The sequence below is a fragment of the Sitophilus oryzae genome, unplaced genomic scaffold, assembly GCF_002938485.1.
Source record: "Sitophilus oryzae breed Bouriz unplaced genomic scaffold, Soryzae_2.0 scaffold_2017_pilon_pilon, whole genome shotgun sequence".
NCBI lineage: Eukaryota > Metazoa > Arthropoda > Insecta > Coleoptera > Curculionidae > Sitophilus > Sitophilus oryzae.
The window spans coordinates 121,706-136,636 of record NW_022146744.1 but is presented as its reverse complement, the minus strand read 5'-3'; the positions used below and the strand labels follow the sequence as shown (position 1 = coordinate 136,636).

Here is a 14,931-nt window from a genome sequence, read left to right as displayed (position 1 = left end):
GGACCCGGGCTGCTGTCAGTTTTTAATGATTTTATGGCTTCGCTAACGTTGAGCTCTGTAAATTCTATGTTAGTAATCTCTTGCAGAAGCCTAGAACTCTGTGAAAGCGTTGGAATGTAAGAGTCATTGGTTGTCGTAAAGACTGATGCAAACTGGTGTGCAAATTCCTCAGCAATGTCACAGTCGTCCATGATAGGTAATCCATTGTTGGGGTTTTTAAGAGTGAAACTGGATACTTTTGTAGACAGAGTCCTATTAATATACTCGTATTTAAAAAACATAGGTCCGATTCTGCTTTGTTTCGTAGCCACAGGGTGTTAAAGTTTTAATATTTTTTCGATTTATTATAATTTTCTTCCAAGTACTTTTATCGTTTCGAATGAAATTTTGAAGGTAAAAGTTACTGTAAATGCGACATATTTTAAAGCTAAAAAGTTGTCGCCATATTTACCAGGGACGTGCGTATGGGTTATCACTGGAATATTTTTCTGAAAAAAGCATGTCTTTCTTTTTGAACTTGAAAAAACTGACTTTTTTGTCTTGTTAGCGAAATAGTGTAAGCAGTTTAATCCCGATTAAAAATTGTCTCGTGATATTTTGTCGATTTCGGCCTCCTGGATGAGATAAACGCAATTTTATTAATTTGCCTTGTTCCAAGTCTAATAGCAACCTGTAAAAACATTTAATATCATTAACTTGCGAAAGTTTTAAATAAGTACTCATTCATTCCTATCAAAACATATGAAAAAAAAATCGTATAAACATGGGTATGGAAATGCATAGTTTTAGAGGTACAAGATGTCTTAAATACCATTATTTTTTTTTATTTGAAATTTCTGTAGGCTGGACCAATAGTAATAATATTTAATAAGAGAATTAGGTAAAATATATAATTTATTAATTTTATTTTCATTTTAATTTCATTAATTGTAAGTAATAAAATTGCGATTATGTCATCAAGGAGGCCGAATTCGACAAAATATCAAGAGGTCACTTTTAATTGGCATTAAACGGCCTACAAAATTTTGATATCAAAAGAAAAAAGTCAGTGGCGCACATGTTTTTTTTTTTAAAGATATTCCAGTGATACCCCATATGCACGTCCCTGATGAATCACTATCGACACTTTTTTAGCATTAAAATATATAGCGCTTATAGTAACTTTTACCTTCAAAATTTCATTCGAAACGCTAACAGTATTGGAAAGAAAATTATAATAAATCGAAAAAATATTAAGACTTTAACACCCTGTGGCTACGAGAGATGGCATATGTTTCTTGAAACACCCTGTATAAATGAAATTAACGAATATTTGGACTATATGTATGTGTTTCATTCTTGAATCTATTCAGATAAATCACTTACAAAAAACTAAGTATAATAAATAATATAATACAATAAAATTTTTATTCCTCTAAAATATCCAAACGAACGAGGCGAATAAAGTCGTGAATATCTTTGACAGTTAAATGACGGCTATAAATTTGACACCCCACGCCAAGAATCCGAAACATTACTAAGACCGTAGTTTGCCCGAACTTATTTAGATAAAATCTCGAAAAGGCCGAGTTAAGATGTTCCGTGTTTTTATTTAACAACAGCAAGACCAAAAAAAGTGAGTTTAGGAATGTTCTAAAATTTTCGATATCTTCAAAGTATAGTAGACCCATATAAGTGTGGTCTGGATTTTAACGCGTAAAACAGTGATGTAGGCAGCTTGATGGAAAATCAAATGTATTAAAAAGAGATAAAAGTTGGGTTGATACATTTCTTCTATGCGGTATTGCCGGATTTTCCATGAAAACTTCAAACCGCATAAATAGGCGTTTATGGAAAATGTTGCATCTAGGGTTGGGAACTTATTTTTCACAATTAGTTACTCATTTTACTAGAGATGTCAAAGATTATATTTAGTTTAGATATATTATCTTTATTTCAGTGGTATGCGTGAAAGATTTTAAAATAGTTTATTATTTTCTTCACAAATTCTTCTACAAACGTAAAAACCGGCAACACTGTATGCCGCTTATGGTTTTGTCTCCCCTGTCAGTCAACTGGTCATTTTATATTATTCTTAAGCGATTTTCATGGTCCGTTGTCCGACGATACGATGATGCGATATTAATTTTATTGGTTGAATTTAAAGGCTTCGATTGGTTAACCGTTTCTAACCAATCAAAGTCTTTAAATTCAACCAATAAAATTAATATCGTATCAACGTATCGTCGCTGCGGATGCATGAAAATCAAGCTTTACGACCAAAATTCAAACCACACTCTAAAATTACCAAATCGATATAAGTATATATGTCACGGCTAAAATGGATACTTTGGCTAGTTTTCAAAACTAGCCAGCTATTTTACAAACAAATAGCAAAACCAACACCACAAACTGACACCTAATCAACAAAAAAAACAGCGCTTTTTGCAAAATAGCTAAGTAGCCACTTTAGCCGTAACATATACCGGGTGTTGCATCAATCAGGCGGGACATAGGAAATCATGTAAATTTTAATGGGGGTCAATTATTGACTTCCCTAATTATTTTAGAGAATAATTCTATTATTTAGGTTTATTGAAGAGCACTAAAACCCACATTCAAAAAAGAATAGCTTTAGATATTTTTGATTAGCCCGTTTACGAGTTATCGCCAATTTCTTTTAAATAATTTCTCTATCTTATGGCCCTGTATTTATTTTTATGAGCACCAGTCAAAGTAAAAAGATAACTGTCAAATGAAGTTGTCATTTCAGAAATTTATCTATTTAGTGCTTTATTATTATTATTAAAAACTCATACTCATCGAAAATATTAGCCATGAGTTACACTACCGAAGAAAAAGTATTGATGATGAAATGGTATTATCAAGGAAATAGTTATCAAAAGGTGTCGGACATGTTTGCTGCTCTGTATCCGAATAAACCGATACCTGGAAAATCTACAATCGCAAAGAATATCCAGAGATTTGAGACCAAAGGTACCCTAATAAATAACTGCAGATGTGAAGCAAGGTAGGAACACCAAAGAGAAGATGCAAAGAAATGATACCGACTTGGAAGTTTTATTGTGCGTGGAAGAGAACGATGGAAAGAATCAGCACAAGAAAACTTGAATGAAACTCAGGACTAGATCACACTACAGCGTTTCGAATTTTGAAACGACATAAATAATATTCTTTCAAATATGAAAGCACCAAGAGCTACGAGATAGGGACGAAATACGGCGGCAGGCGTTTTGGTTTGATATGATAGAAAGAGCAAACACGGATAGGGAGTTTTAAAAACATATGTTTCACTGACGAATGCACGCTTGCCTTAAATAATGAACCCAATGTTCAAAATTATCGATATTGGAACAAAGAAAACCAACACAGGTTTGTCGAAACAAGGACGCAATATCCACAGAAAGTATATGTTTGGGCAGGAATATTCGGACACAATATTATCGGGCCACCATTATTTCTTACGCGAAATTTAAATGCAGAATATTATTTGGAACTACTGAAATCATATTTTACCTACTTTACATGATTCCGCTAGGGAAAATCAGGAAGTTTGGTACCAATGGATGGCTGCCCGGCACATAGTACCCTGGCTGTTCGGGAATATTTAGACAATAGTTTTAACGGAAACGTTATTGGCCTAAATCATACAGTAAATTGGCCAGCAAGGTCTCCTGATATTTCGCCAAATGATTTCTTTCTCTGAGGCCATTTAAAATACAGGATATACAAGGATAAAAAATACCCAAATCTAGACGAGTTAAAAAATGCTATTTCTACCGAATGCAATAAATTTCAGTTACCAACTAGCCGAATGTAAGAAGGGAATTTTATGATCGCCTGGGTTATTGTCTAGCAGTCGATGGAGGAATATTTGAACATCTTCTTAAATCCTAAAGTTCTAACAATTTAATAGTACCTAAATTAATAAGTTATTGAATATTGTAATAATACTATAATTAACCTTGTAATTGATTACTTTATTTTACTTTAATTCATATTAATTTGTATTTATAAATACATCTTTAAGATTTCCGATGTAGGAATGAGTTTTCAATAATAATAAAGCACTAAATAGGTAAATTTCTGAAATGACAACTTCATTTGACAGTTATCTTTTACTTTGACTGGTGCTCATAAGTAAATACAGGGCCATAAGAAAGGAGAAATATTTAAAAAGAAATCGGCGATAACTCGTAAACGAGCTAATCAAAAATATCTGAAGTTATTCTTTTGAATATGGGTTTTAGTGTTCTTCAATAAACTTAAATAGAATTATTCTCTAAAATAATTAGGGAAGCCAATAATTGACCCCATTAAAATTTACATGGGATTTCCTCTCCCGTCCGACGATGCAACACCCGGTATAAGCGATAGCAATTAAACTTTTAGTTACGTAATCGAGAGCGCGATTTTTAAATTCATTGTTGCCAACCATGGATATATTCGGAGCCGAACTGACTAACTGGAATTTAAATTTCCCGCTGGTGATTCAGCTTTGCTGTAAAAAATGTCAAGTTTCCAAATTTATTTATTTATCTCCTAACATAGTCAGTCGTTTTGTATTACGAGTTTTTGGTTTAAATGAATTGTGTTGTGCTACTTTAAGCTTAAAATTTTTTACTAGCAGACCTTGCAGTCAAACATTGTGCTTTTTAGAACCTCTTTTAATCCGAAGTGTACAAAATAGCTTAATAGCCGTTGTAAAAAACTCATCGCAACCTTATTAGAATGTCTTGAACAGGAAAGGCCGGAAAGGGGTAGTAATGGCTCTTTATATCCCTGAAGTGCTGTCCTAACTTTTTTACTGTAAATATATCGATAATTTAACCGAAAAAAGGACATTCCTAAAAGAAACAAAAAAGAAAGAAAGGCTGCGATAAGCGATCGTTCGAAGGCAGTTTTACGAAGTAATCTGATTACAATTTTAAAGGTGATTTCGGTATTTACATAAAACTACTTCTTCGCCTTTGGTTTGTTTGTACGTTTTCTGTTTAAATAGAGTGTTTCGAGTGCATCAAAAAGTACCGTAAGATTAAAGAGATTTATGATTTTGTATAAAATAGGTTAAACTACTCTATAGATCTATAGGCTTGGTCCATTTCAGTTGATTTCAAAAAATTCCGACCGCAGCGCTCTATACGGCAGAAATCAGAAATTTTCACAATGTTTTTCACACCGTCCCGGTTACAGTTTTGGAAAAAGCATTTTTTTACGAATAATTTGATACCACACACTTCGAGCCAAATTGCCGTTATGAACCGCATGTTACAATTTCAAATAAACCATATTCGAGAATGTCAAAAATTGACCTTTGATATGTCATTCTATTCAGAGTGTGATTTTCTATCCAATAAAGTAGAAATCTATCGAGTGTGCCTTTTAAAAATCAAAAGTTGTAGTGATTTCCGGTGAAACAGGAAGTGACCAAAAACAATTGAATACGTCAATTAATCCTATTTTATGCCATATACTAACATACCAAATCTGTTTTTTTTATCTGAAAAAATAAAAAGTTATAGGGGTGAGCCACTTCTGAGACGCACCCGGTATATTCTTGGGTAACCTCATTTCACAGAAATAAATTTTAAAAATCTAGTATTAAGTTAAGAAATTATTTTTTGCCACTTTTCGCGTTTTTGGCCATTACTGTCCGCAGGTCCGATATTCTGTACATGAAGGGTATAATAAGTATATTAATCTTTATATGAGATGATTATCACAAATGACAAATGTAAGAGTCGATGAACAACGATTAATCATAGAAATTTAATGAGAACCATTTAATAACCGATTAACATTTTCACTGCCCATACTTTAAGTCTTCCTTTCTTATAGAAACTACAGCAAAACTGTCGTTTTAACACCGACCATGCCATTCAACGTCTAAATCGTCTGATTAAACCGGCAGGAACGGTTCGATTTTCTCTAACCGCAACAATAAGGATCCGATTGACATTCAGCACCGCCTCTTTCCCAGTATCCCGATGCGACCCTGAGATCCTCCTGACTTTATTCCTCCCTCGTTTCGGCTGAAATTTTACAGGACACCCTCGCGTATCGTAAAGGTTTATCAAGCCAGTAAGCTAGATTTACATTCTGGAGTGGAATTTACGGGGAAATTTTCACATTTCTATAGCCATTTTGTCGGAATTTCTTTATAAGAATTGAAGAAATACTATTAATTGTCTAAGTTCTGCCGAAGACCTTTTCTAACACATCAATAAGTGGCAAATTAGATGTTATCAATATTACTAAAATAATACATTATCTTTTTTTTTGTTTTTTTGTTGAGGAGGGAACAAATCTTACATAAGACACCTCAAAAGGGTAGTGCCGGATTCCTACCGGCTAAAAAAACCCTCCTCTGCCCTGCCACAGAACCGCATTGGAATCCGCTTTCGCATTTCTTCAATCCGGACGTTCGTTGTCCTTAATCTTCTTCTATCAGTCTGCATCATCTCGGACTCCTTCTCTTTATTTTCCATAATATGTCTTATAATCATTGTAACTTTGTCCCAAGCATTTTCCCCGTCAACTAAGCTATTTGCTACATTTCCTATGTTGAACACTTTTTTTGTATCTGGAAAATATTGACCTCTAATTTGATCCCATCTAAGGCATTCAAATAGAGTATGTTCTGCGTCATCTTCGGCATGACAATATATACACTAAGGTGTGGTCTTTTTTTTTGAACAAACAGGTATTTACCAAAGCACCCATGACCCGACAACGCTTGCGTTATGTAGCAGTCTACTTCTCCGTAGCCTCTAGTAATCCACTTTTCAATGTTCGGGATAAGTTTATGTGTTCATCTGCCATGTTTTCCATTTTCCCATTTATTTTGCCACTCAATAATCATTTTACTTCGGGGTTCTTGCCTTGGCAACCCACAGTAAGTTGCATGTCTTTCTTTTATTAGAAGCTCTATTGGAGGAATTCCAGCTACAACGCAAGCACCTTCACCAGATATTGTTCTGTATGCACAGCAAACTCTGATGCATATTGTTCTCTGCACTCTTATTAAGTTTCTGCAGTTGTTTTTATTCTGCGTTATAGTATGCCATGCCGGTGCTGCATACAGTAATTACGAATGTACCACACTTGCCAGAATACGTCTATTGGAGGGTTTGGGACCCCTTATATTCCTTATGAGGCTAGTCAATGCCGATATCGTCTTCTGCGCTTTAACAACAGTTTTGTCAATATGTACCCCGAATGTCAGTTTTGAGTCCAGCCATACACCAAGATACTTAATGGCACTACGAGTACTTGGATTAACTATTGTTTGCTCTACATTAAAATATAGTCTAGCTATTTTTCTCTTGGTCGTTAGTAGAACTGCTTCAGTTTTATGAGGTGCAAGTTGAAGGTTTTGCCTCCTCATCCACTTTGTTACTCGTATTAGTCCGGTGTCGGTCAAATTCATCAAGGATTCCTCACTACTAGCTGTTACAACCATGGCGATGTCGTCTGCAAAACCAACGAGTGTAATTCCATCTGGCACAAGGTTGGACCAAGGACCGATCCTTGAGGAACACAACCATAAATTGACACAATCGTAGGTCTCAATAAGACTAGTTTTTATTTTCGTCGTTAGATATGATGATACAATTGTATAAGATACCATCGATATATCTAGTTCTCAACTCATTTAAGATTTTATTCCACGGTGCACTATTAAAAGCGTTTTTCACATCAAGTGTAATCATAGCACATAGTTTTCTGTTTGCATGTGCAAAACCTGCAGCGCACTTGGCAATTTCTATAACTTTTTTAATTGCATCTGTCTGTAGACCTTTTCTAAATCCATATTGTCTTCGTGAAAGTCCACCAGTTCTGTCCAATTCAATTTGTAATCTGTTAAGTATTAGGTGTTCGTACAGCTTACCTTCCACATCCAGTAAGCTGATAGGTCTATAGGAAGAATTATCTAAAGGCAATTTATTATTTTTTGGAAAGAACAAGATCTACTAGCTTCCATTCTACTGGAAAAATAGCAGCTACCCCAAGAGAGTTATACAATTTCAGTGTATAGTCAGTTTGTTAAGCACCACGCGTTTTAATACTTCAGGCGGTATATGCCCTAGGCCAGCAGCTTTTCCCCATTTTATTTTCAGTCCGGCAGCTACAGGAGCTGTAGCAATGCTTCCCGCAACTACAGGAGCTGTAGCAATGCTTCCGGCAGCTACAGGTGCGGTAGCGATGGTTCCAGCAGCGGCAGGAGCAGTAGCGATTGTTCCGGCGGCTACAGGAGCGGCTGCGATAGTTCCAGTATCTTGAGGAGCAGCATATATAGCTCCTAAAAAATGATTTTCACTAGTAACTTATTAAAAGTACAGTGTATGATGCAATCTTTGGCGTTAGAAGAGAAAATTCCACAAATCAATCATATAAAAAGAGAAAAGTAAATAATTTTTAGGCACACGTAACATGGATAAAATACAAAAATAAAAAAGTTTTTTTGTAAAATTCCACTACGTAGAATTCAAACGAAAATCAGCTTGTCAGTGGCTTTGTACTAACAAACAAACTTGCGTAACCAATAATAAATGATTACAGTTGGAGGTTAGAACCTTTGGTGTTACACAGCAAAATAAAACACAACTGCAGTTTAGTTTTTAATCATCTGCTGATGATGCAAACATGGTTAGCGAAACGCGCGTCCAGTGTAAAAGTAAAAGTGTTTTGGTGTATTGTGGTGATTTAGTATTTAATTTTGCAATAATAAATGCTTAACGTTTTTGGGGTATATCTCTCCGTGGTCATAAAACCACTTGATGACGAGAGGAAATACCAGATGCGTCTCTATAGTGGCTCACTCCTAAAACTTTTCTATTTTTTCGGATAAAAAAATGAGATTTGGTATGTTAATACATGACATAAATTAGGATTGATTGACGTATTCAATTCTTTTTGGACACTTCTTGTTTTTCCAGAAATGACTACAACTTTTCATTTTTTAAATGGCACCCTCGGTATTATTTTACTTTATTCAATAGAAAATGATACTCTGAATACATTAACATAATATATGTCAACTTTTGACATTTTCGCTTAAAACAAAATTGTATTTTAAATTTGAATCTAGAGTGCCATAGATGCGTTAAAAACACTAATTTTTAGTCAAGGAACCTTGGAAAAATAGATTTGATCGTTTAATGTTTTAGTGTCTTGTATTGGCCGGTTAAAAGATGTCCACATCGTATTTTTAATCATATCTCAATTTTTTTCAAATGGAACGAGAGTGGCTCATCAACATATTTGGAAAAAGCATTTTTTACGAATAATTTGATACCACACACTTGGTATTTCGAGTCAAATTGTCGTTATGAATTGCATGTAGTTGCAATTTCAAATAAACCATATTCGAAAATGTCAAAAGCTGACATAAAATATGTCATTCTATTCAGAGTGTCATTTTCTATGGAATAAAGTAACAAAATACAGGGTGTCATTTAAAAATCAAAAGTTGTAGTCATTCCAGGTGAAATATGAAATCACCGAAAACAATTGAATAAGTCAATCCGTTTTAAATTATGTCATATACTAACATTCAAAATTTCGATTTTTATCTGAAAGAATAAAAAGTTATAGGGGGGGGTTACCACTTTTCAGACGCACCCGGTATATTTCCAATTATTTTTTATTATTAGCATTGTAGGTTAATTTACAATTAGGCTAACTATTATAGCAGTACAGTATATCATATTTTATTATTAGATACATATCGGCTATTCAATATTTACAGAATATAATCCACGGTCATTGACAATCTGGTTTCTGTTTGGATTCTACGCTAATGACTTTTTTTAAGAAATAAAAATATTCTTTTACTGGCATTGTATATTATTGTTTTTGACAAACATTCAGAATTTATATAAGCGTTTTAAGGTGTTATGTTTTATTCATTGATTTTTTACTAACTATTTTCAATTGTTAGTCTTAAATAAACGTAATCACCTGTTTCAATTGCTGGAGCTAGTACGGCTCCTGTTGAAATGCCTGGAGTTGCTATGGCACCGGTAGCAATACCACCACCATATTTATAGCCACCAGGTTTAGCAAAGGCTATTGCCAGTGTGCAAAGACTGATAAATACCTGACAAATAAAATAATATGTATTAAAATTAAAATAATATTTATAAAAATTAACTTCATGTTTATTAATTAGGTATACTGATGTCCCCAGATTGTTTTTACAAGAAGAAAAATTTTACTGTTTAAGATATGGTATTCTTCATAAAAGTTTTTGCTTGTTCTAAAATTATTAATTAATTCCGGTAAATTTCCATATCTTCTTAGGGTACAAACATGCTTCACTATGTAGGTACGTAGAGCAAAAATTAAAAAAAATATGAAAATATAGTTACATTTTTTCGAGGTCTTAAAAATTATTCGCTCTTATGTTGATTTTATTTTTGAGAAAATGTTATACTATATACTATACCATGTGCGTCTTAAAAGTGGCAACCTAACCCCAATAACTTTTTTTATTTTTTCAGATAAAAAAACAAGATATGATTGATGTATTCATTTGTTTTCGGTCACTTCCTGTTTCACCGGAATTGACTACAACTTTTGATTTTTAAGTAACACCCTCGGTATTTTTTACTTTATTCAATAGAAAATATATGACACTCTCAATAGAATAACAAATCAAAATTTTAACATTTTCGCATATGGATTATTTGAAATTGTAACATACAGTTCATAACGACAATTTGCTTTTTCCAAATATGCTAATGAGCCACCTTTGTTCCATTTGAAAAAATTGAGAAATGCTAGGGGATCTTTTATCCGGCCAGGACAAGACACGAAAAACATTAAACGATCAAATCTATTTTTACAAGACTCCTTGATTTATAATTATTAGTATCTTTAACACAGCAATTTCGCCTCATCAATCTCTACAATTCTTCCAACCCCACCAAGCGGAACAGACGTTCTGGTGCACCAAATGATGCATATCTCGCGACAAAATGTGTGCAGTCTACGATGGTGTGTGCTGAACAAGAAAGTTCCCTCATTATGAAGCTTTGTCGCGGATATGACATCTTTCAAATATCGAATAATTTTGTTAGATAAGTTGGGAATATAGGGAAAGAATTTTTTTTTCACTCTAGATTGAAATTTAGAATACCATTTTTTTTTAAGCGAAAATGTCAAAAGTTGACATATGCTGTGTAATTCTATTCAGAGTGTCATTTCCTATCGAGTAAAGTAAAAATATACCGAGGGTGTCATTTAAAATCTCAAAATTTGTAGTTCTTTCCGGTGAAACAGGAAGTGAACAAAAACAATTGAATACGTCAATCAATCCAAAATTATGTTATATACTAACATACCAAATCTCGTTTTTTTATCTGGAAAAAAAAATAAAAAAATGTCACTTTTGAGACACACCCGGTATAGTTTTAAGGATCAAAACTCTAAGATGGGATTTAAAATAAAATAAATCAATATTTATTTAATTTCAGTATATATTTTTATAAATGATATTAGAATGATGCATTCATAAATGCAGAAAATGTAAATGAAATAGTTTTATTTATATAACGCATATTTGAACTTACCACAATTTTCATGGTAATGCAGTTCCTGTATCACCTACAAGTGCACTAGAAAACTAACTGTTTTATTACTAACCCTGATTTATATACTTTATTTATAGTGACCTTCAGGTACGTTTAAGAAACAAATGACATTAAATATAAGAACAAAAAATGTGAACTTAATAGATCTACGAACTTAACTTTCTTAAACCTTTTTTACCAAAAATACTTTTCTAATTTTCTAATTCAAAGTATTTTTGGGTATACCGGGTGTTGCATCGTCGAGCGGGACATAGGAAATCCCATGTAAATTTTAATGGGGTCAATTATTGGTTTCCCTAATTATTTTAGAGAATAATTCTATTTAGGTTTATTGAAGAGCACTAAAACCCACATTCAAAAGAATAACTTTAGATATTTTTGATTACCCCGTTTACGAGTTATCGCCGATTTCTTTTTAAATATTTCTCCTTTCTTATGGCCCTGTATTTACTTATGCTGCACCAGTCGTAAAAGATAACTGTCAAATGAAGTTGTAATTTCAGAAATTTATCTATTTAGTACTTTATTATTATTATTATTAAAAACTCATACCTACATCGAAAATATTAGCCATGAATTACACTACCAAAGAAAAAGTATTGATGATTAAATGGTATTACCAAGGAAATAGTTATCAAAAGGTGTCGGACATGTTTGCTGCTCTGTATCCGAATAGACCGATACCTGGATCGCAAGTAACATCCAGAGATTTGAGACCAAAGGTACCCTAATAAATAACTGCAGATGTGAAGCAAGGTAGGAACAAAGAGAAGATGCAAGAAATGATACCGACTTGGAAGTTTTATTGTGCGTGGAAGAAAACGATGGAAAGATCAGCACAAGGAAACTTGAGGATGAAATAGGAATAGATCACACTACAGCGTTTCGAATTTTCAAACGACATAAATACTATTCCTTGAAATATGAAAAGCACCAAGAGCTACGAGATGGGGACGAAATATGGCGGCAGGCGTTTTGTTTTGATATGATGGAAAGAGCGAATACGGATAGGGAGTTTTTAAAAAACATATGTTTCACTGACGAATGCACGTTTACCTTAAATAATGAACCCAATGCTCAAAATTATCGATATTGGAACAAAGAAAACCATCACAGGTTTGTCGAAAGAAAGACTCAATATCCACAGAAAGTAAATGTTTGGGCAGGGATATTCGGACACAATATTATCGGGCCATTATTTCTTACGTGAAATTTAAATGCAGAATATTAATTATTTGGAACTACTCGAAAATCATATTTTACCTGCTTTACATGATGCCGCTAGAGAAAATCAGGAAGTTTGGTATCTAATGGAGCCCGGCACGTAGTACCCTGGCTGTTCGGGAATATTTAGACAATAGTTTTAACGGAAACGTTATTGGCCGAAATCATACAGTAAATTGGCCAGCAAGGTCTCCTGATATTTCGCCAAATGATTTCTTTCTCTGGGGCCATTTAAAAAAACAGGATATACAAGGATAAAAAATACCCAAATCTAGACGAGTTAAAAAATGCTATATCTGCCGAATGCAATAGAATTTCAGTTTACCAACTAGCGAATGTAAGAAGAGAATTTTATGATCGCCTGGGTTATTGTCTTGTTATTGTCTAGCAGTCGATGAAGGAAGATTTGAACATTGAATTATTGAACATTTGAATATTTGAACATTGAATTATTATTATTTCCATTGAAGTTATTGAATATTGTCGAAAAATACTGTGATAATACTATAATTAACCTTGTAATTGATTACTTTATTTTACTTTAATTCATATTAATTTGTATTTATAAATACATCTTTAAGATTTCCGATGTAGGAATGAGTTTTCAATAATAATAAAGCACTAAATAGGTAAATTTCTGAAATGACAACTTCATTTGACAGTTATCTTTTACCTTGACTGGTGCTGCATAAGTAAATACGGGGCCATAAGAAAGGAGAAATATTTAAAAAGAAATCGGCGATAACTCGTAAACGAACTAATCAAAAATATCTAAAGTTATTCTTTTGAATGTGGGTTTTAGTGCTCTTCAATAAACCTAAATAGAATTATTCTCTAAAATAATTAGTGAAGCCAATAATTAACCCCATTAAAATTTACATGGGATTTCCTATGTCCCGTCCGACGATGCAACACCCGGTATGTTATTCCTACAGTTTATATAAAGCAACAAGATATTTTTTTATAGAAACTTATTATCATTTATAACATCACTATTTTAGAATCTAAAAAACTTAATAAAAACGTAATTTTTAAATAAAACATGTATAATGTAGAATGAGTGAGAGGGGGTGGGGGGGCTAATCATCACGACCTTAAAGATCTATTGTGTCCCCCTTTCTTGAGTTAGAACTTATCATACAGTCTATAACTCATTATACAAGGCGATTTTCCTGTTCTAGGGGGGACAGGGTATTTCCTACCCTCCTCTGGCAACAGTTGTTCTTCGTCCGAGGACTGGACATGTACCATTGCGATTAAAAAAAAGTAGTACAAGAATTAGTAGGTCCTGAAACTGACGTCGGAAAACTCTATATTGTCCAACGTTGTAACTACGTTGTCCGAATCACCTAAAGATCACTTAAGCAAAAAAGGTTACAAGACAACGTTTATTCGACGTCGCAGAAATTTCTACTTTGCTGTAGTACTAGTCCAACGTCGGCTCAACGTTATAAAAACGTTTGGTTTGGTTTGGTTTGGTTTTTATTTTAATACCCAAGGTAGGGAGCTAACTATTTTTTGTAACTAATCCAACGTTGTGTTTAGTAAACATGTGGTCGCAAGTCGTGAAAATGCTACTTGGGTACCCATCCTCCGCTGACAACAGGTGTTCTCCCTCGGAGAAGTGGACCTCTATCTCCTACGAGGGTATACACAAGGTATACACCCTTCCTGCCCTTCACGGTCAAGGAGCTTGTCTCCGACTGAGGTACCCGTGAGGTGGAGGCTGGAGGATCTGTCTCCATTTTCTCCACCTCTTTAACTTGGCCCCTCCTTAGACCTGATACCGGTGTTCTCCCGAAAAATTACAGCCCCATATTATAAATTTACGTAAACTAAATATTACAACTATTTTTAATAACTTTTACCGCATGATCCAAGAAAAAACGGTGTCAAGTTATCTTAAAAATGCTGACCTACACCGTATGTTTATACATATTGAAAAGATTATCGGTTATTTGACGCCTACTTTTTCATCTTTCATAGCCATATTTCTAGCCTTTCTTTGCCATATTTCTTTCCAGATATTCACAATTTATCTAACAATAAAATTATTCAATATTTAAAATTTAACAAAGGCGCTATAATTAAGTTCAAAACTAAATAAATA

The 14,931-nt window shown here is 33.7% G+C and overlaps 1 protein-coding gene across 2 annotated transcripts in view; it reads right to left on the bottom strand.

The window, feature by feature from the left end:
- Positions 1 to 11,673, bottom strand: part of LOC115884141 (spidroin-2-like) — a 19,350-nt gene extending 7,677 nt beyond the window's left edge. Inside the window, exons 1-3 of one of the 2 annotated variants that reach the window (XM_030902648.1) lie at positions 11,577 to 11,673; positions 9,964 to 10,102; positions 8,132 to 8,302 (exon numbers count right to left, since the gene is read on the bottom strand). In XM_030902648.1, the coding sequence (XP_030758508.1) occupies positions 8,132 to 8,302; positions 9,964 to 10,102; positions 11,577 to 11,588 (322 nt within the window). In that variant the 5' untranslated portion in view covers positions 11,589 to 11,673. The remainder of the gene's footprint in view (positions 1 to 8,131; positions 8,303 to 9,963; positions 10,103 to 11,576) is intronic. The other variant, XM_030902647.1, reaches the window with a different exon arrangement.
- Positions 11,674 to 14,931: the final 3,258 nt, after the last annotated feature.